Source organism: Xenopus laevis, chromosome 4L (assembly GCF_017654675.1).
Source record: "Xenopus laevis strain J_2021 chromosome 4L, Xenopus_laevis_v10.1, whole genome shotgun sequence".
NCBI classification, from domain to species: Eukaryota; Metazoa; Chordata; class Amphibia; order Anura; family Pipidae; genus Xenopus; species Xenopus laevis.
In genome coordinates, this window is record NC_054377.1 from 100,132,169 (window position 1) to 100,155,951 (window position 23,783).

The 23,783-nt window shown below is 37.7% G+C and overlaps 1 protein-coding gene across 4 annotated transcripts in view; it reads right to left on the reverse strand.

The window, feature by feature from the left end:
• Nucleotides 1-1,069: 1,069 nt before the first annotated feature.
• Nucleotides 1,070-23,783, reverse strand: part of ccdc18.L (coiled-coil domain containing 18 L homeolog) — a 46,762-nt gene continuing 24,048 nt past the window's right edge. For all 4 annotated transcript variants that reach the window (XM_041589116.1, XM_041589115.1, NM_001085610.1 and 1 more), the window contains 14 exon segments: nt 22,605-22,739; nt 15,586-15,663; nt 14,730-14,846; nt 12,963-13,130; nt 12,127-12,269; nt 10,607-10,770; nt 9,192-9,393; nt 8,350-8,449; nt 7,630-7,746; nt 7,323-7,466; nt 5,496-5,699; nt 3,951-4,067; nt 2,095-2,610; nt 1,070-1,291 (listed from right to left, as the gene is read on the reverse strand). In XM_041589116.1, coding sequence (XP_041445050.1) covers nt 2,098-2,610; nt 3,951-4,067; nt 5,496-5,699; nt 7,323-7,466; nt 7,630-7,746; nt 8,350-8,449; nt 9,192-9,393; nt 10,607-10,770; nt 12,127-12,269; nt 12,963-13,130; nt 14,730-14,846; nt 15,586-15,663; nt 22,605-22,739 — 2,202 coding nt within the window. In that variant the 3' untranslated portion in view covers nt 1,070-1,291; nt 2,095-2,097.

Sequence of the window (23,783 nt, forward strand, 5' to 3'; positions counted from 1 at the left end):
TGTTTAAATGATTTTTAGCAGACTAAAGCTGGCCATAGAAGATCCACTTGTTTGGTGAGGACAGCAAGCAAGTGGATCTTTCACCAATATGTTCACTTTGAGGTGGGCAATATCAGGCTGATCCGACCATTTGGCCCTCAGGCCAACAATCCGATCATAATCGCTGCTATGACCTCTGTCTAACTAAGGACCCCATCAAAGTGGAGATGCAGTCCTCGATCTGACAGGAAAATCTAACCTGCCCCATCAATATCTGACCTATTTTTGGCCAGATATTGGTTGGGTAGGCTTGTAGGAGGGCACGATACACAGGCAGATAAGCTACTGACTCATTCTAATGAGGTTGAATTGGCAGCTTAAAGGACGTGTAAAATCCCCACATAAAGATTTAATCAGTGAACAGTCTCTGTGAAATCTTTAAATACCTTCCATTCCGGTTGTTCAAATGTTAATAGTAAGCCTGTATGCTTGACTGCATGATGTTTACAGTGTACATGTCCAGTTTGCACATGTAAATGAATAGTTTGAAGATATAAACTGTTCATGTGTCTGAGGGAAAATAGCCTTAGGATGACAGCTGCTATTTGTTTTAGGAAAATATGACAAGTCTTGGCGGAAGGGGATGTATGCAGTATATACGATGCAGTTCAGTGTGTGTGTGTGGGGGGTGCCTAACTAATATATATGGTAGGAAAATGTAGTGTTTACATGTCCTTTATATTCCTGTACTGAAATCCTAATATGCAGAACCCTTGAGATTATTTTAGTGAGTAATTATAAAATGCTTTTTTTAAAGCATTTATTTATCTTAAAAACATATTTTTAGGATACTAGCTCCAATCTACAAAGTTGTTTGTTAGCTTGAACTTAAAGCTTTCATTTATTGCTGTATTTTATGCAGGGGTGTATTACTGCACCTTTCCCCATGCATAAGAATTACTTTTGGACCACTGGCTGTTATAAAGTTTGGCAGACTATACTCTCGTCTCCATCTATTATAAAGCATCCATTATATTATAGATGGTTTAGAACAGTAAAGTTACTTGTGTTTGTAGTAATAAAGATAATATGTTTTGGATCATTTTTATTTCAGATTTTTTACACAATTTATGGTATAAAATTATCACACAGTAGATATCACAAACATCTATAAGAACAGCAAACATATAAATAAAAGAAAATATGATACAAATAAATAATAAAAGTGCAGCCTTGCTAAAGATAGTTGAGAAAATGATCATCTGCCTGTATTTCCTTCCAGTGTCCATCGCTCATAATGGGTAGATCAATCCTGAAAAAAGGAGAAGATATCTTTTAACAACAAGTTTATAAATGCATCAGCAGTTCAAAGTAAGAATAAAGCCTGGCACATGGGCATATTTACTATTTAGGTCAAAGGGGTTCAGGTGTAGGGTAACAAATGTCCTTGGGATGTCCCTTTGTTTCACTGAAACTGGTGTAACTGCAGCCCAAAATGATAGCGCCGAAGCTTTACTGAACTGGATGTCATTCTCTGTGAAACCTAACTTTTGGTGCTGAGTCTTCAGCTTCCCTTTCAACTACTGCTTAGCATCTCTTTAATGGACACTGTGAATCACTAGATCGCCAATAAACTTAAGAAACATTGAAGTCTGTGCCTTCAAGTAACATGCTTAAAGGGGTTGTTCACCTTTGAGTTAACTTTAGTATCATGTAGACTGACCCCATCTAAAAACAAATGTTCTGTAAGGCTACTCATTTATGGTTATCTATACTTTTTATTGCTCATCTTTCTGTTTAGTCCCTCTCCTATTCATATTCCAGTCACTTATTGAAATCAATGCATGGTTTCTAGGGAAATTTGGACCCTAGCAACCAAATGGCGGACACTGCAAGCTAGAGAGCTGCTGAATAAAAAGCTTAACTCAAAACCCATAAAAAATTTAAAAAAATGAAACCCAGTTGCAAATTGTTTTAGAATTTCACTATCTACATCATACTAAAAGTTAACTCGAAGGTGAACAACACCTTTAACCCGAGGCTACTTTAGCAAATTGATCGATCTTCAATTATAGGCATGAATTTAACAATTTTTTATTACTATATGGAACACACCTGCTATCCTAAGGATCCGCCATCAATCCCAGCAGCCTTGCTGGGGCTGTGTTCCTGTGGATATTCAGATAATCTCATCTCTTTCTTTATGTATTTGAGCATCCCAGTAAGAGTTGTTAGGTCTGGGCAGTCAGTAAAATCACTGTTTTCATCCAATGCGTATGTAAGAGGGTTAAATGAAGAATTGTTCAGACTATCAGAGGAAACACAAGACACCCCCTCACTAGTATCTTTCATTGGTGGAGAGTCTGGAGGAGCCAGGTTCCTTAGGTCTTCCAACATGCTTTTAGGCAACTCCAGAGAGCTCATGTCGGTCAGACTTAGATTACTGGCACTGATTGAGGGACTGATGTGCCACATTTTAAAGTCTGAAGCCTCAGGATGTTTAGATGAATCCAGAGGGTGGGGATCAGTGAAAGATATTGATGGGAGTGCAGTAGTGTCCGACAGCTGCTTTAGGCCTAAAGTTCTTTCATAGCTTGAAATCCGGGCTTTCAGTCTTGTTAACTCAGATTCCTGAATATAGAACAAGAAGACAAAATGGAGGGAAAAAATATTTTTAGTAGATACTAGATATTAGACAAAACAATCAAACATAAACCAACTCCCTGTTACTAAAAAGGACATGGAACCGATATTTACATTATACATATTTTAATCAATTGACAAATTACCATGCATATTCCATCAACAAGAATCTCATTGGCAGATAGTCACACACATTAAAGCTGGCCATAGATGCAATTATTAAGTCCTAGGAAATTAAGGTTTGTAAGATTTTTGGACCGTGTGTGGATTGTCCAAACATTTTTTGTAACACGTCGATCAGTCATTTAGTCGATTGGATAGGTTAGAAGATTTCTGTCGGCTAATGATAATATCTGTGCATGTATTGCCTATCTAATTATATCTATGGGTGACTGTCACTACTATTTGTTGGATATAAGTTTCATACAATTGCTTTCTGTGAATTAAATTGCCAAAACATAGTCTAATTTGTTCTTTTAACTACTTTATTTTTAATCTGAATAGTTAGTTGTAGATCTGGAGATTACAACACACATTAGTTTGTTGGACATAGGATTAAATCTGCAGGTCTATGGCCCGCATAACCATCAAGACATATCAAAAGGATCACTTTTCGAATACTTTTAGTATAACGTGGACAGTGATTTTCTAGGACAATTTGCCTTTATTTTTTTCAGTGTGGCTTTTGAGCTGACAGTTTTGTCTTTCACCAGAATACTATTAGGATGCCAGAGTTAGTGACAACAACGAGAAAACATATGCATTCAGAGGGCAGGATTTTACAGCTATTACGATTTTATACTGTCTTCTTCTCACTGGACTGGTAAAGCTCCTGCACTGTAAAAATTAGCATGTGCCCTGTGTGGTGTATGGTACATAGTTCAGGGGATATGAATGTGGACCAAACAATGCCAGGCAAAATGCTCTAGGATGGGAAAGCAATAGATTGATCCATGAATATGGATGAGGATGATCAGAGTAGATAAACAGCAGGTTAACGGGTCAGTAATATCAGTGTATGGGAAATTATAACAAAAACATAAATGGAAAAAAATTCTAGATAGACAAGTATAGACTTAAAATGTCCCTACTGTGACACCATACTGCAAGGCTAATGTCAGACTTTTGGGGAAATGGCAGTAGAAAAAAATTACAATAACTGCCCTTGCCTATTGCCAGTCATTTCAATGCCATTGCCTGTCACTGCATATGGATGGATTTCTGCCACAAAACTCTCCAATGTGCATGTTTGGGCCCAAACCCACCCCATGTGCAGTGGCAAGCAGATATTTGTATGAAAGTGAATGTGTGTCCTATAATTACCTCACCTTTAGTATCAATACTTCATTTGTTGCTTTGATGACCTCGTTCCTTGCCTGAAGTTCTGTCTTTAGATTGCACACGGTGTCATTTGTTTCTTCTAACTTTTGCTTCAAATGCTGTATCTGGTTCATAAAAAAGAAAAATCTGGTTACTTGAATGTTATGTGTATATATTAGTGGCTGCTCTGTCGTTTGAGCATTGTCAAAAACAATATTTTTCCCCAAATGTTTTTAATAATATACGATTTCTGTCAGTGACTTGGTGCTTAGGACTACCTGGTGAGCTGATCCCTCTTCTCCAGATATCTGACCCTTTCACACATTAGTACACAGCAAATACATTATTCCTAGTACAAAAGACTATACATGAAGGCCTTAAATGGCATTTCCCCTTCACTTGCAAGGAGTCACCTGCAGGAATTTTATGTTGCTACATAGGGCTAAAGCAATTCAACAAAAATACACTAGTGCCAGTTCCGGACAAAATTATTCCTTTACAATGCGAGTCTGGCTTTGAACTTCATTGGCTGCTGGGAGATGTTGGCAGTTGTAGCTTGACAGTTCTAGCTTGGAAAAAAGCACATGGAATATCACAATTTTAAATCCCCACAAATGGAAATTATGTCCCAGCTATAAAGTATTGGTATTATCATACAGTACAGATAATCACAACTGTAAGTAAATGTATTATTCCAGGGGTTGTTTTGCGGTTATTAAAACAGATATATTTTTCAATTAAAGGGTTTGTTCACCTTTAAATTAGTATGATGCAGAGAGTGATATTGACTAATGTAATTGGTTTTCATTTGTTATTATGTGTGGTTTTTGGGTTATTTATTCAGCAGCTCTCTAGTTTGCGGTTTCAGCAATGTGGTTGATAGGGTCCAAATTACCCTACAAACCATGCACTGATTTGAATAAGTGCCTAGGATATGAATATGAGAGGCCTGAATAAAAAAATGAATAATAAAAAGTAACAATAACAATACATTTGTAGCCTTACAGAGCATTTGTGTTCTAGATGGGGTAAGTGACCCCCATTTGAAAGCTGGAAAGTGACAGAAGAAGGCAAATAATTAAACTATAAAAAGAAAAAATGAAGATCAATTGAAAAGCTTAGAATTAGCCATTCTATAACATACTAAAAGTTTACTTAAAGGTGAAGCACCCCTTTAATCTGGATTGCCTAAAAGACTTTGCAGATGATTAAAATTAATGGCTTTTAGAGAGACTCTTTTTAAAAGGAGTTACTGTTTTAGCGATTTACAATAATTTAGGGGACTTATGATGGTAGGAGTAAATGGAATAATGTACCAAACTGCAACTCAATACAATACTATGCTGCTACTCAAAGAGCCTGTGGCTATTTTGACAAAGACAGCGAGAAAAATAAAATGGCTTGGCTGAAGAAGAGTAAATAGAAACAATGAGCATTAAAGGTTGTAGCACACAGGATGTTTTGAACTTGAACTTTGCTCATGCTGAAAACAGCCAGGTTTTAAGTTGGGAAGTCAGACACCAGCCTGGCAGTGTTAATGTCATTAAGTTTACCTTTTCTTTGGAAATGAGATCCATTCCTTCCAGCTTTTGTGCAAGCCTGTCTGATTCTTTCTGAGCCTCAGCCAACTGTTGTCGGGTTTCTAAGAGCTCCTGGTGGGTGAGCTGCATTCGTTCTTGTGCAAGGCATACTTGTTTGCTGAGGTCCACACCATCTTGATGCTTTTCTGAGATACGTCGCTCCTGCACTTTTAAAGTCTAAAATACAAAGTTAGGCTTAATGTTTTTCCAAAAGTACCAAAAGAACTGTCAACACAAGCAATAAAGCAAAGCAGTGATGTTTATAGTCTGCCGATTCCCCTGCTGTGTAAGAGAGCTGAGCTGTAATTAGTATTTGATCTTATTCCAGGCTTAGGTTCACCTCATCTGCTCTACACTCTTTCACCCTTCACATATCAGCCTTGTCATTCCTGCTGGAATTTGACATACTACAACCAATACCACTTCTACCAAGATAAAAAAATAAACTAAATCAATGTACCAACAAATTCCCTCAGTACAGGGATTGTTTGTCCATGTATTGTAAAATATTAAAGCTGGCCAATTGCATCAAAGTCACCCCTGGTCTGGCCATTCCTACAATCTCTCTCTCTCTCATCTGAATTATTAAAAGTTCAAGTATTTTATTATTCAGCATTTCTATAGATACTTAGTTTTAGTTACTTTTTCAAGGAAAAAAACCCCAAAAGATTGTCTATTGTATATGCACAACATTTTGGTGACTGCATTGTGGAGTTCAAGAAAAAAACTGAAACAAATCCGTTGTAAAGGATACCTGGCAGCTTTCTTACTCAGCTCTATCCTCTGCTTGACCTTCTGCCTTTTTCTCATTCTTACATATTTTTTCTGTTGTGCTTCACATAACTTTTTCTTTTCCCATTCTCTGCTTTATTGTCTCTTAATTTTGTTCAGTCACCCAATTTCTCCTGTATTTCCCCGATCTGCTTTCTATCTGACATTGAAGTTAAGGAAGTAGGTAAGCTTTTTTTTTTTTTTTTTTTAAGCCATTGCTACAGCAACTATAACTCTCACAGTTCTGAATCTAAATATAAAGCTCTAGAACTGGCATACAACTATATACCTCTCTCTTAATAATTTCCCATTAGACATTTTGGCATCATGTCCCACTTTTCTATTACAGTTTAATATGCATCTTAACTTCTTATGAGCCGAGGAGTCTTGACCATAAATTATACAGTGGTCGTCTATTATAGTGTCCGGAATAACAGATTAGCATTCCAAACAAATCTTATCCTGGTAGCTGCCATTCCCTTCCTTCCACCCACTGTTTTGGGCCCCCATAATGAAGCCAGTCCCACAGTTTCAGAATCACTGTAGTAGAGGAAAGAGGAAAAAAATCAAAGAAGTATTATTATTAAATTAGGGTATCAAAGTTGTAAAGCCTTTGGCATTTGGCTTTATCTTGGTGCATTTCATACATTTAGGCTATTGCCACACAAGGGCTGTGAAACAACCCCTATGCTGGCATCTGCTTCCTTCTTCACCTGTACCTGGAACCACTGCGTCAGCCCGGGTGCAAGCACAAATGGCAGATTTCAGCAACAAAAACGTGGGAGTTCACAATTCGTTGCCGAAAACTTCCGCGTGTAGACACCCAGGCCAATGCAATGGTTCCTGGTGCAGGTGAAGGAGAAAGCAGATGCCAACATAGTTGCTTTTTCTTGGCCTGAGGAAATCGGCTCTCATGTGGCATTAGGCTTGTGAATATGTGGGTAGTACAACATGGAGACTTAAGACAAAACTACAGTGGGTTGCAGTTCAGGTTGATAGACTAATTAAAATTGGAAGCTGCACCCTTACCTTTTCCATATCAGTTACTGTTTGATGACTTCTCTCAATGTCCTTCTTTAGTTGATTTATAATTTGGTCTTTTTGCATCAAGTCAAATTCTTTTTCACAAAGCTGATCTCTTGCTTGTTGCAATCTTTCATCTAAAGAGCTTATCTGTGTTAACAGGGTTATTAAAAGATCTGTTTATATTTCCCATATAAATGGTTGATGATTTGACATTTTTAGACAACAGTATGAAAATGTACACATATAGCTATATCACTATCTACAACTTTTGTAAGTATATAATGTCTAAATAGTTTATAATTTTGCTAACCTCCTTAATATGGTCCCGGGCTTCTAATTCAGCTTTCTCCAAAGCACTTTCCAATCTTATAATTTTTTGTTCCATCTCTCCTTTGTGTCCCCGAATACTCATATCCAACTGGGTTAACTACAGGTTAAAAGAAAACAAAAAAGAGCAAAAATTACAATTGCGAACAATGTGAAAAGTTTGCAAATATAATTGTCTTACCCCAACACATTAAACTGCACTAGACTATTGAGTCATTTTCTGTATGAAGGAAAGGTGCCTTTGAGATGCATCCTTTAGACCAGGTGAAAAGGTTGCATTGACCAGACTAATTTATCTCTGTGTTTTGGCGGAGATCAAATTTAGCCTGTGTCGACCTTGTGGATGACCTAAATCAAATCTATCCTCGTGTGAGCATTAGTACAAATCACATACAAGTAGTTAAGTGACATGAGCTACTGCTGGAATAAGACACCATTAAGGCAGGCAGATTAAACAATGTGGAGGAGGGGTAGGGGGTCACCCTCAAATGGCTGTAGGAGGTGTCACTCCCTCCCCCTGCTTTCCTTGCATACTTGCGTTTTTCACTACCTTATGTCTATATTCTAGAAAAAGTGATTTTTCTAAAAAAAAAAACAAAAGAAAAAAAAATCATTTGTTTCACCCGGTACAAAAAAACCTACAAAGCATCTACATTTAACTACAGAAGCTTTGTGGCACAACCCCTGCTTTTCATATACCTACTTGCGCAGCTCTCTGTTTCAGCTCCCAGTTCCTATCTTTTAGCAGTTGATCCATATCAAGCACTTCATGGTCTCTCTCCTCAAGTTCTTGTTTATATGATCTGCAAACACAAATCAGTGTGTGACCGTAAATCAACCAAATAACGAAATCAGTGTGTGACCTTTATGTGACCATAAAGATAAGATTATTTGCACAACAAAACCATGAAAATTAATTTAGGCTCCATCATTTCATTGTAAGCCAATACTGATCAAGGGATTACCAAAGGTGTGCATTTAGCGGGTAGTTAATACCAAAAGAATTGGAAATATCTATGTACTTTTATGAACCTCCAACATAGGTAATTGCAATGCAAAACTGCAGCTGTTTCTCTGAACAAGTGTGAGACATGAGGGACAAAAGCAGCTGTAAGTGCTATGCAAAGAACACATTACCAGCTGGACATGTAAAATCATGTGTTTCGAAGCATAAGCTTTGTGATGCCCCTGTATACAGTAAACAGTATCATAATAAAAATAAAATGTGTAACTGATAGGGATGAGCGAATTTTTTCGATGTGTTTCGCTGCAGAAATGACGCCCATAGACTTGAATAGCGTTGAGAGTCAAAAAAAAATGACGGGATCAAAAAAATATTTTTTTTTTTTTTGACGGCCATAGACTTTAATGCATTTAATTAACTGATATTGCAATTAATTTTGGAAGCACTTTATAAATAAAAATGTTTTAGTCATGCACAAGGACAAACTTCCACCCTCATTAAACAAATCTAGAACATCCAAAAACACATGAAATAAGCCCCTTGCAGAGGACTCGAATTCATCCTATACAAACTATGCTTACCTCAGCTTTTCTGTAAGGCCTTGTATAATTACTTGTTTCTCCTCCACAGACAAGTGGGTTTTTGTCAGTGTTTCCTGTAGTTCTTCTACTTGTTTTGTGTAGCCGTCTAATTCCTTTTGCATGCCACTCAGCTGTGTCTCCATCTCTTCTGTTCTTTTACTGTCCTTTTCAGCAATGTGCAATTTCTCCTCTAACTCTAGCACTGCAAAAATAAACAGGATGCTTGATAAATAATGAATACTAAACCCTGGCAAATCAAAATAGTATTGCCCTAATTTATCAGACTTAAAGGCTTGCTATGTGATCAAACTATTTGATATAACAAACCCTTATGTCAACAGTTTATATTGGGACAGTGGGCCTTTCTGAGCCAAAGACTGGTGATTAATGGTCAGAATACTTTGCCAGAAAAGTTAGTCTTTTACACGCTTCCTTTACCAATAACTATTCAGAGAATTACAGAGGCACAGTGAGGTCTTGTCTATGTTGCAATTTCTGTTTAGTGTTTGAGGCACACAGAGCTTAACTTACTTGCCAAATCCTCAAAGAATTGACATATTTATCAGGAATTGAACGCTGGTCTCTACAACTTAGTAGTAACATAACACCATACCATCCCTAACAGAGATAGTAAGTATAGCAGAATGGAACTGTAACTACAGTGCACAATGTTAGCAAACTAAACAATGGAATGCTGCCAGTAGCCTCCACCCCTTATGCCCCAGAGAGTAGCAGACGAGGAAGCCACTCCGAGCCACCATATGCAACTACTGAGTTTTCACACCAAAATATGCACTGACAGGCAGGTGTTATTCCGATCAGTGCTTCTACAACTGGGTGGAAAGGAGTAGATGGAGTTTTCTCTGATGCTGGTTTTACACTGGCAGTGAAAATATTATGTGTGGAATTACCCTAAATCTGTTTTCTGGTTGCCAGTCAGTATCTCCTAATAACCAAACAGAATTTTTAGATGCAGAATGAATATAGACTAATCCATGCTCAAAAACTAGAAGCCACAAAAATAAATTAATAATTAGGGATGCACCGAATCCACTATTTTGGATTCGGCTGAAACCTGAATCCTTTGCAAAAGATTCGGCCGAATACCGAACCGAATCCTAATTTGCATATGCAAATTAGGAATGGGAAGAGGAAAACATTTTTTTAATTAGGATTTGGTTCGGCCGGGCAGAAGGATTCGGCCGAATCCTGCTGAAAAAGGCCGAATCCCGAACCGAATCCTGGATTTGGTGCATCCCTATTAATAATAACCAACAGAAAAGTTACCACTTTTTACTTTACTCTAAATATTGAAAAACTAAAAACAGCTACAAATAGCATTATATACAATGTTGCACCTGAGCTATTTCCCAGAAAGCAACCTGGCAAGTGTACTGTATGTATAAGAGTCTTACCAGCACATGCTTTCTTATCTAGTTCCACTTGAGTTTTCTGCATATCCATCTGCAGCAGTTTTAACATGCTGGCATTCTTTTCTTCTTTGTTTTTTAAGGAGACCAGCTCTTCTTCCATTTGCAGCAGCGTCACATTGGTATGTTTCAGTTCAAGTTTAACCTGACTGAAGAACAAAATAACATTTCAGTGTAAAATGGAAATTAGATTAGGGGAATGTTACATGCCGTCTTTCTGTAAGTTTTTCCTTGGACACAAACTCTTTGAGGCAGATTTATCAAGGGTCTAATTGCAGTTCATGAGTTGTTTTTTTTTTTAAAACTCCCATGAACTCGAAACTCGACCAATAGAAATGTATTTAAAAATAAGAATTTTTCAAAGTTGGTTGAATACTATGGACCAGAAAATTCGAATCAAATTTTTTTCTGTGCAAAAAACTTGAATGTCAGGAAGGCTGCAAACAACTCCAAAATTATCCCAGGACGTCTTCCACAGGCTAAAACAGCAATTCGGCAGGTTTTAGATGGCGAATAGTCAAATTTGAATTCTTAATGTTGTATGATATAGCTCGGAAATCAAATAAGAATTTTCTTTTAAAAAAAATAGAATTTTAACAATTCCCTAGTTGAATTTGACAGTTTTGGCCATGAAAAAACTCAAAAATTCTAATTTTTACTTCGACCCTTGATAAATCTGCCCCCTTGTGTCTATCTCTATCTTTGCTTTGAAGTTTACATGTTCTCACTTAACCTTGTATTTATACTATGGTTTTTACTAAACAATTATAAATATAGGACTTGTGGAATTAATAGGAAATATAGAGACAATAGTAACTAAAATAGCAATGGTAACTATGGTGATAATAGTAAATGTGCTAGCAATAGTAACTATGGAAATAATAGTAAATATGGTAGCAATGGTAACTACAGAAACATTAGTAACTATGGTAGCTATGATAACTATGGTGATAATAGTAAATATGCTAGCAATAGTAACTATGGAAATAATAGTAAATATGGTAGCAATGGTAACTGGAAATAATAGTAAATATGGTAGCAATGGTAACTATAGAAAAATTAGTAACTATGGTAGCAATGGTAACTTTGGAAATAATAGAAACTATGGCAGCAACAGTAACTTTGAAAATAATAGTATATTTTGGATATTTTCCTTTCTGTGTACAATACAATCAGTATGGTCAAGTCAAGCTGTTTTCCTTCTGAGGGCTTTGAATATTCAGGTAGTGTTCTCTCGTGGCCAGTGTTTTACAACTCGGGAGGTAAATATGGTACTTATGGCAATTAATAGTAAAGAAAGATTACAGATATGAACACTATTTTTCTGCCTTTAAAATGTGGTAACCCTATTTGCAAGCATATGGTACTTCTACTTATCGTTATATAAACTTGCAGAAGTACCACATACTAAATACAACATAGGCAAATAAAGTAAAAAGTTAGCTTATTAATATTTATTATTAGTGTATTACTTAATAGTAAAGTAATAGACTTCGAGGACTTACTTTAATGTGCTGCAGAGCTCCTGCACTTCTTCGGTTTTCAAACCTAATTCCCTATTGGCTGCATGCAGTGAATCTTTTGTCCTTTGCAGCATATCTTCTGACATTGATCTTTGCTTCTCAAGTTCAAATTCAAGTTTGGAAACCTAGGAAAATTGTGAATATTTCTTAAGTACAGTTATCAGCACTGCTTAGCATTGCTTAATTATAGAAATGACTAACTATCAGGAATAACACCAATGGTAATGTATACTGGGGATTGGAAAACATTTTTAAAGGTGACATGAACCCAAAAAGTCTGCATACCATATCCCAAGCAACAAAAGGGGAAGAACATTTAGCAAACTGAATCATGTTCATTGCATTAATACAAATTTAGAAGCAGAATGCTCTGTGTATGGAGCCCACTGACTTACCTGTTTTAACTGCTATCTGGCACAAACTGGCCAGATATCTATTGAGCAGGTTTGAAAATTCCATTGGTCGAGGAACACATCGATGCAGTTCGTGTCCAATGGGTCTCAACTGGCCTGGCTGTATGAACCAAAACGTGGGCCCTGTGCCATTAATCGGATGATTTCCCCTTGCTCAATATGTGGGTTGCCAAACTGGGCCAAGATGCACTTGCTTTGCAACCTCCCCAAACCTTCGGATCTCACAGTACATGGCCAGTTTTACACACTATGTAGATCTAACGTACATACACCAACTTCCCACCTCATAGACTAATACAAAGTAACATATCAAAAAGGATTTCAAAATTGCAGCACACAAGCTTAGAATGTATTTCAAACAAGCATGAGAAATCTCAAACCCTACTTTATGCCTTGGTGGCGCACCTGTTTTTCTAACTCTGTGTGATGGTCCTCCAGCTCTCCAATGCGTCCAGTTCCCTGTTGTAACATATGCTGCTGCTGTTGTAAAGTTTGTTGCAAACGCACATTTTCCTCACTTGTTTCCTGCAGGCTTTGAGTTCTTAATTTGATTTCATTTTGCAAGCACCACAGCTGTGTTGAACACGAATTAACAAAGAAATTATTAGATATTTATTGCAGCATTGTAAGGAGTCCACCACAGGAAGACATTTTTTTTTTTTTAAATCATATATTTGTAATTGTAATGTCAGACAGTGATTTAGCTTCTCTTAACTGAACTTGCACCCACTAATCCAGAGTACGGAACCATATTGTGTCTTGTCAGGGCTCATTCGCAGATTAACTGGGATGGGTGAGAACCGGCAAAAACTGGCAAAAGATCAGCTTTACTGGCAACCAGGAAAAATGACTATGACCAGTTTTACAGAGGAAGAATAGGGCAGATGATGAGCATTTCATCATACATTTACATAAACAATAACCAGAAAATAATGATCACCCAAACTTCAGCAAATTCTAAAATCTATACTCTTTTATAAGAGACAGGTTTTTTTTAGTTAATAAAACTGTGTTGTTTTCCTAGAGACTGCCTTCCACAACAATATTTTAATAGTAGTATAGTAATAACTATCATAAAAATGAAACCAAGTATCTACCTGGTCCATTCTCTCCTGGTCACTTGGCAACGGTATAGACTGCTAATTATCATTCCTGCCTTCTACTACTTTGTTCTACCCTTGACAATAATATTGTTATCTTATTTACTTTCTTGGTTATGATTTTGTTTTAATTCATTTTACTTGTATTCTGGAAAAACTAATAAAAACATTTGTGAAAAAAAAAAAAATGAAACCAAGCACTGCAGAGAATATTAGGGTGGTTGCAGATGGGGAGATTAGTCGCCCAGCGACAAATCTCCTGTACTGCGAGCGACTAATCTCCCCATACTGCCTTCCCGCTGGCAATAATACGAATCGCCAGCAGGATCACTTTGGATTTCCGAAGTTGCCTTGTGAGATTGTTGATGGGTGACTAATCTCCCCATGATCTGCCACTAGCCTTAACGTAACAGTAATTGGCAGTAAGGTTAAAAAGGTGGACCTTGCAGTCGTGTTTCAGTCTAATACACTTGAACTAAGGACTAAGAAACTTACTGCTTCAGAAGACACAGTGAGCTCAGCTGTGTTCCAGTTGGTCAATAAAAAGAAAAAAATACCAGCTGATTATAACCATTTACTGACATCCTGGAGCAAAGCATTTATTGTTCCGATCTGAGACAATGAGATGAAATCTGTTCCTTTTAGGGGGCACCATAAGGATGCAAACACAACACAAGTTTAATTGTTTAAGATGTTTCCATGTGAATCACAGACAGAGATCCCCAGCTGGTAGTATTGCTAAGTGGTGTTTCTTTTGTTAATTGATTGTTTGGACAACATATGCCATCCAGGGACTTACAAAAATAAATTTAATTTGTTGTAGAAACGGTATCACTAGATTACATATAGGTATAAAAGAGAGAATGTATTATCTACTAAGAGTAAAATATATTCCCCATATGTAATAAAAGGCACACAGTTTGCCCAGATGCAGTAACCTGTAGCAACCAATAAGATGTTTGCTTATAAATAGGTGACCGGGAAATGCTATCTGCTGATTGCTATACGTGTTAAAAACTATAGCAAACTTTGCACCTTATATTATAGAACCCCCCCTAAATATCATTTGTACCTCTTCAGACTTTGTCTTAATTTGATTTTCAAATTGCTCTCGGTTGTCCTCTAATTCATGCAAGTACAAGGCCAGTTCTTCTTTGCAGACTGTCAGTGCAGACTCCAGCTGGCTCACCTAGCAGATGAGAAAGCAAATAGCATTACGTTTAGTTACTAGGTTTAATAGTATGTAATTCAGTCACTCATAAAGTCCCAGAAATCTAAGATTTTAAATGACTGTATACCACAAATGCCATAATTTTAAAGTAAATATTCTAAAACAACTACAATAATTATGTACCAATGACCCCACCCAGGAGTTTGAACAAATTCTCAGTCACAGTGTCCATGTTGCCCAACTGTTTATATATACTAATGCTTGTTTGTAGGAAATAGGGATACATTTTACTAGGAATGCACCAAACCCACTATTTTAGGATTCGGCTGAATTCCGAACTGAATCTCCCTAATTTGCATATGTAAATTAGGAAAGTGAGGGGGATAAGCACCATGTGTGCAGCGCGCTCATACATTTTTTTTTTTTACTTCATTGTGTGAAGAAAACATACGTGATTTTTTGGAGTTTGTTGGGCCAGGCACTTGGATTCGTCCAAATCCTGCTGAAAAATGCAGAACCTTGCCTGAATCCCGAACTGGTGCATCCCTACATTTTACTGCAATAATTATGGTATTAGAGTGCTTGCATGAGGAGAAGACTATGGACCAGCAGCAGGCTCAAACATATGATGTAGGGTCACAAAGTCTTGTTGTAATTTCAGAGATAACATTTTTCTCAGGATCAGCAGAGTAAGAAAGCCTCCATGTATGATAAAGAGCCTAAATAAATGTACTATGGAATCTCTTATTTGCTGTACCTTAGCAGATTCTACCTCAACTTGATTTTGTAGACTTTTCATTGCAGCACTTGTATTCTTTGTCTGAATATCCAGTTCCTGATAAAAAACAACACGCACAATAGAATCATGAATAATCTGTACATATACAAGACTGCAAGCTGCAATGTTACTTTACAAATTAAATTAAATTACTCGGTTTAATCTCAGACTGTGATAAATAAAAAGGTGGAAAATTCCTATTGTAAGGATTAGTTTGCTCCAATGACAAATGAATGGCATGGTTTGTGACCTATTATTTGCTACGCTTGGATTACACTTTGGCATGTAACTAATCAATAAAATTTGATATTTCAGTTGTACATAAACGACTTCTATATAAACTGCCCATACCATCCTGAATTTCAGTTTTGAAGTGACACAATGTTACCTGTAATAAAGGTTTTAAAAGGACTGCTACTATCAGGTCCTGAGAATTAAAATAGGCCCTGACATTTCAGGTACACAGAGGCCCAATCAGCCCACATAGAGGCCCAAACAGCCCCCACCAGCCCACTAAATACTGACTTTCTATGGCACCTTATAGCAGCCCCTCTGGCATTTGCCAGAACCCACAGATTACCAGTCCGGGCCTGGCTACTATATTAAAGTTATAGTTTAATGCACTGCCAAGCTACAAATAGGTATTTAGAAAGAATAGAAAAGGAAAAGCACTGTGAACCTATAAAATATAAAAAAAAATATGGTTTTCTAACCCTTGCTTACATCAAAAACTATTTCCATAACTACAAAACAACAGCTAGAACAAATAACCATGGTTTTGATTGCACTATAGTATAGATTTCTTCTTTTGATTTTTAATCACCCTCATCTGCAAATAAAGTCACATGTGTTTTTGTTAATCATTCAAATCATGAACTGGTAAAATAATATACCAAGGCAAGGTCAGACCAGACATGTTTCTGCTGAGCAACAGAATAAAGGGAAATTTTCAACAATGCACAATTTGTAAAATGAATAAGAGAATACTACATATAGAGCAGCAGCACATAAACATCAAGAAAAAAGAACATGAAAAAATATTCTCTCTTCGCAAAGGTTAATTAGAAGTTGCATATCAAGACATAAAATGAGCATTACTAAAGCACTTGCTGATGGTAAATGTACAGGTATGGGACCTGCTATCCAGAACGCTCGGGACCTGGGGTTTTCCAGATAACAGATCTTCATACATACAGTCTGCTACAAAATCATATAAACATTAAATAAACCTCCAATAAGGATTATTTATATCTAAGTTTGGCTCAAGTACAAGGTACAGTTGTATAATTACAGAGAAAAAGGAAATTATTTTTAAAAAATTTGGATTATAAAATGGAGTCTATGGTAGGCAGCCTTCCTGGATAATCGGTTTCCGGATAACAAATTCCACACCTTTACTACATTTGTCTTTTCATTTCAACCGCAAGTCTCCTCCATCCTATGTGTACTTTATAATAGTGGTGGGCTAAACATAATTTTCTTTTGGAGGTATTACAATGGAGGTATTTATCCTAACTAAGCAGACATAAGATATAGTGAGTGATTTTACATATAACCCCTAATCCAGAAAAACTCATGCCTCAATTGCCTCCAAACCTGTATTACATTGTACCAGCCATATATTACAGTGGTGTGCAAAACTATTTGCCCCCTTCCTGATTTCATATTCTTTTGCATGTTTGTCACACTTAAATGTTTCTGCTCATCAAAAACCGTTAACTATTAGTCAAAGATAACATAATTGAACACAAAATGCAGTTTTTAAATGAAGGTTTACGTTATTAAGGGGGAAAAAAAACTCCAAATCTACATGGGCCTGTGTGAAAAAGTGATTGCCCCCCTTGTTAAAAAATAACTTAACTGTGGTTTATCACACCTGAGTTCAATTTCAAAGGTTATAAAGCCATTTCTAAAGCTTTGGGACTCCAGCGAACCACAGTGAGAGCCATTATCCACAAATGGCAAAAACATGGAACAGTGGTGAACCTTCCCAGGAGTGGCCGGCCGACCAAAATTACCCCAAGAGCGCAGAGGCAACTCATCCGAGAGGCCACAAAAGACCCCAGAACAACATCTAAAGAACTGCAGGCCTCACTTGCCTCAATTAAGGTCAGTGTTCACGACTCCACCATAAGAAAGAGACTGGGCAAAAACGGCCTGCATGGCAGATTTCCAAGGCGCAAACCACTTTTAAGCAAAAAGAACATTAAGGCTCGTCTCAATTTTGCTAAAAAACATCTCAATGATTGCCAAGACTTTTGGGAAAATACCTTGTGGACCGACGAGACAAAAGTTGAACTTTTTGGAAGGTGCGCGTCCCATTACATCTGGCGTAAAAGTAACACAGCATTTCAGAAAAAGAACATCATACCAACAGTAAAATATGGTGGTGGTAGTGTGATGGTCTGGGGTTGTTTTGCTGCTTCAGGACCTGGAAGACTTGCTGTGATAGATGGAACCATGAATTCTACTGTCTACCAAAAAATCCTGAAGGAGAATGTCCGGCCATCTGTTCGGCAACTCAAGCTGAAGCGATCTTGGGTGCTGCAGCAGGACAATGACCCAAAACACACCAGCAAATCCACCTCTGAATGGCTGAAGAAAAACAAAATGAAGACTTTGGAGTGGCCTAGTCAAAGTCCTGACCTGAATCCTATTGAGATGTTGTGGCATGACCTTAAAAAGGCGGTTCATGCTAGAAAACCCTCAAATAAAGCTGAATTACAACAATTCTGCAAAGATGAGTGGGCCAAAATTCCTCCAGAGCGCTGTAAAAGACTTGTTGCAAGTTATCGCAAACGCTTGATTGCAGTTATTGCTGCTAAGGGTGGCCCAACCAGTTATTAGGTTCAGGGGGCAATTACTTTTTCACACAGGTTTGGATTTCTTTTCTCCCTAAATAATAAAAACCCTCATTTAAAAACTGCATTTTGTGTTCAATTATGTTATCTTTGACTAATATTTAACAGTTTTTGATGAGCAGAAACATTTAAGTGTGACAAACATGCAAAAGAATAAGAAATCAGGAAGGGGGCAAATAGTTTTGCACACCACTGTATATACTAAAACAGTGTGCCCATAACCTTAACCCAGCACTTACTCATGTATTCAATTATTCGCAAACTTCTGCTACTTTCCCCCGTTAATCAAACAGTCCTGCATCAAGCCCATTCTGAAAAAGGCTACACTGGACACATACGGTTTGTCTAACTACCACCCTGTCTCTCTCTTACCGCTAGCCTCTAAACATCTGGAACGTCTTCTCCCGTATTACTAACTAACTCTGCACCAATAATCTGCTTTACCCTATGCAGTCTGGCTTTCATCCTGCACACTCCACTGAGACTACCTTATGTAGAATGCAAATGATCTCCAGACTGCTAAGGTCAGAGGACATTACTCTATTCTCATCCTCCTGGACTTATCTTCTGCTTTTAAAATAATTAACAGTTTTGTTCTGATGCAAATTCTCCATTCACATGGTATCCAGTATTGAGCTGTATCCTGGTTTTCTTCCTACTTTTCTGATCATTCCTTCTCTATAACTTTTGCCAACACACCCTCCTCCCTGGTTCAGCTTAGTGTGGAGGTGCTTCATGGTTCTGTACTTGGCTCTCTTCTGTTCTCCCTATACACTCTTTCTTTAGGAGATCTTATATCTTCATTTGGCCTTAAATACCACCTATATCCAGACATCCAGATATATTGAGACACCCCTTCACCAAAGTTCAGACCCAGTTTGCAAAATTCCTAGTAGCCATCACCTCCTGGATGAAACGACACCTTAAACTCAACCTAGCTAAAACAGAGCTCAGGGTATCACATCTCGTGGATAGGGAGGATCCATTCCATTAAGATGACTATTTTGCCTAAGATCTTATACCTTTTTAGAACGCTCCCAATTCCAATTCCTTTAGCTGATATGTTCCGGTTTAACTCTAAAATCTTGCAGTTTGTTTGGGCGAGGAAACACCCTAGAATACGCCATTCTGTATTAACTTATCCTAGGGATAAAGGTGGTCTGGGCTTACCTAATTGGCACTATTATTATAAGGCAGCCCAGATCTCCCAAATCTTAGCTTTACACTCTGTTCAGGATTGCCCTCATTGGGTTGCCTTGGAGAGTTCATATACCCTACCATATTCTCCGGCAGCATTGGTATGGTGTCCCCCTAAACAGCGACCATTAACGGGGAGTGTATGTCTGACTCACACCCTGAAAATTTGGGACTCGGTTAGTTTGAGAAATACTTTGCTAACAGCTTGCACGCCAGCTATGCCCTTTCTAGGGAACCCCCTCTTTCGCCCAGGGTTACAGCCTTCAGCTTTTCAATGGTGGACCTCTACTAATATACGCTATTTGGGACAGTTATACACTGATACAGGACCATACTCCCCTCAACGCCTTATTGATAAATATTTCGTTCCTCCTTCAGAGTATTTCCGTATGCGACAACTATTACATTTTGCCCGGTCCCAATGGATCTCTGAAGGAGGGGTGAATACATCGCAGTCGTTTTTTGAACTATGGTGTTCCCGCAACCCTTTGAGTCGGAAAGTAATTTCCTTGCTGTATAGGAATTTTTATGACAAGGTCGTGCCGGATCAGTTGTCCTACGTACAATCGTGGCATAGAGATTTGACCTGTCAATTAGACGGTGACGAATGGGAGTCGATTTGGAGCAATGTCATGCGATCCTCTAAAAATGTTTCTTTGCTCGAGGCTAATTATAAAGTTTTATTCAGGTGGTACCTGGTTCCAGCCCGGATTGCTAAATTTGCCCCATCTGCTGACCCTAGATGTTTTCGTGAGTGTGGACAAGTGGGTTCTATGTTCCATATTTGGTGGGAATGCCCGAGTGTGCGTCGCTTTTGGATTCGAGTTTACACTATGACTCACTCTGTGTTCCAAATTGTAATTCCTAGACATCCTAAAACGGCTTTATTGGGGCAAAAACCTGACCAACTCACTCGGTCCCAATTCCAACTTTTTACGGCCATTACTACTGCTGCTAAGAGCACTATTGCAAAAGCTTGGAAGACAAAAGTATTGTCCATTGAGATCGCTAAGCATAAGATTGACTGGATCCTGTCTCAGGAAAAAATGACCAGTATCTTAAATGATTCCCATAGCAGATTTCTGAAAATTTGGGGTCCGTGGTTGGAATACAGGTACGGGCCTGGTTATCATCTGACATTGCTTAGTATTTGAATCAAATTTCCTAAACCGGTTGTTTGGGGCCCTTTGTGGGCCCATCTCTCTCTGGGTCCATTGGAGAATCTGTCATTTAGTTTGTTATTTGTTATTGAAATACACCTTGTGTTTTTACTATGCTTTCTCACGCAAGGCTGGTTATATTCTGTTAGCTACTGTGTTTGGTCTATTGGTACTGATGTGATTTTTTATATCCTATTACATATTATTTGTCTGTACCATGAGCCTTTCACTGCAGTATTCTTGATTTCATATCTGTGTAATGGCTGTCATTTCCATTTTTTACTGCTGTATGCTACCTATGTGTCTTTTGTTTTGTAAAACACAATAAAAATTATTGAAATAAAAAAAAACAGAGCTCAGGGTCTTTCCATCCAAACCTACCCTCTCTCTTCCTTTCACCATTACTATGGATGGCATGACTATTAACCCTGTTAATTCAGCACACTGCTTTGGGTTCAACTTTGGCCAGTCCCTTTCCTTCTGTAATGATATGAATACTTCTGCCAAAACCTGCTGCTTTTTCCTCTGAGATATAGATACACCCCTTTCTTTCACAGATAACATCCAAAACACTAATCTATGCCCTTATTCTATTTTAAGGTGGCCATAGATGCAAAGATCTGCTCGTTTGGCAACATCGCCAAACGAGCAGATCTTTCCCCGATATGCCATTAACAAGCATGGCTATATCGGGGGTAATCCGATTGTTCGGCCATACGGCTGAACGATCCGATTACGATGTGCCATGTGCTCCGGCGGGATCGGTCGGGGCAAAATCAAACCTGACCGATCGACCAAACGACCGATCTCCCTCGGACGAAAGATGTCGGCACACGCCACACACTATCCGAAAATCGTATGAATCCTCGATTTGTACAATAGGATCTGTGTGTCTATGGCCACCTTTAGACTATTGCTCCTACTACCCAATATCCTTGACTCCCACCTCTCTCCCCTGCAATCAATCTTAAACTCTGCTGCTAGGATCCTCCTGCTCTCTCCTAAGAAGGAACCTGTTCAACTCCAGGTAAAATCATTAGCAAGGCTGCCTTTTAAGTAAAGGATAGCATATAAAATCCTTCTGCTAACTTTCAAAGCCCTTCACTCCTCTACTCCTCACTATATTTCTTTGCTTGTCTCACTTTATGTTCCTGCCCATCTCCTCTGCTCCACTCAGAGCCACCGTTTTTTCACACCATCCACAGCCAACTCGTCTAAAAGGAACAGTAACACCAGTGAAAGTGTTTAAAAGTAATTAAAATATAATGTATGGTTTCCCCTGCACTGGTACAACTGGCGGGATTGCTTTAGAAACGCTACTATAATTTATATAAGCAAGCTGCGGTTTAGCCGTGGGGGCAGCCATTCAAAACTCAGGTTACATAGCAGATACAAGATGCACTCTAAAGAATGCCATTGTATTCTATTAAAAATCTTATCTGTTATCTGTAACCTGTGCCTTTTTCTTTTTTTTTTTAAACCATTCTATCTTGCTGCTCATTAGCTCTGGAATTCCATCCATGTGTATACTTTTATATATTGTAAATTTGTACAGCTCTGCGTTTTCTTACAGAGCATTTTAAATGATAAATATATAAATATAAGTTATACATATATACATATTGTGAGACAATAAAAGATACATTAGGCACATTAGGAATTCAAGCTTCTGCCCCCCTCATACTACAGCAGAAGGTCTCTACCTGCCCCAATAGTAAAGTGAGACCATAACAGACAACAGCAATGTATGTACTGACTAAATATGTAAGTGCAAAGTTACCTTTCTTGCTTGTGTTAACAGATGATTGACGGATTCCAGCTGCTGTTCCTTCGATAATGTCTCTTGCTGAAGGATCGTTATTGTATGTTTTTGTTCTCCTGCATGAAGATTTTTCATCTCTAGTTGAAGCTGAAGCTGTAAGAAAAAAATGAAATGCCTAAGCAAATAATGAATAGCAGATGCATTATAAGTCTATGGTAACCTGCCCTGTAAATATATTTATTTTCCTTTGTAAATACTAAAGCAAACTACTTCTATTCCTTTTTAATGAAAAAATCAGGTTTACCATAATACAAACACATGTAATAAAATGTATGGTATGCACGAGAATACAGCAGATTTGGGAAGTTCTATGTCTGCTAAAATGTAAAGAACATCCAAAGAAAACTGTAGCACACCGATCAAACTTGTCTTGTGAAGAAAAGTGTTTTTATTGGCTCACGGCAGACATAAAGTTTGGCAACGTTTCGGGCCACGCAGGGCCCTTTATCAAGCCTAAACTTACATTCAAAGTACTGTGTTAAATACCAAAGAAAAAGAGGGAGGAGTGGAGAAACAATGGTAGTGATCCTTCACGGATTGGTTAAGATTCAATGCTAATATACATAATTAATTGATAAATTTGAATAATGGAGTGACACATGTGAATAATTTAGTGAATCCTCAGAGATAGGTTAAAATTCAAACCCTGCATACATAATTAGTGCAATAATCACAGACCATTATGTTTGATTGGAAATTTTTTGTGCACCCATATAATAAAATATCCATAAAAAGTCCATAAATAGCAAAAACAAAAAAATAGTATGAACATTATGACACAAGTGTAAAAAAGTTACATATGAAAATATTATCACCTTAAAGTGCATATATGTATAAAAATTAATTTGTAATTCCCAATCAGGGAGAATATGAATGAATAAACTGAGGCGCAATCACGGTACTTTAACTGCATACTCAGTCCATTTTTCTCCCCAATAATCTTGGGTTATGCAGATGATGGTACCCGCACTCAGAAGGTTCATTCAAGGACCTTAAAAAGACAAAAATTGTTCGTTAGAATACATATGTATACACATAGTAGATATTTCAAAAAACCAGCACTGGTAAAAAGTCTGCCTACCTATGCTAAATGTAAAGAACACATTCCCACGAATACAAAACAGGTACACGTCCGTT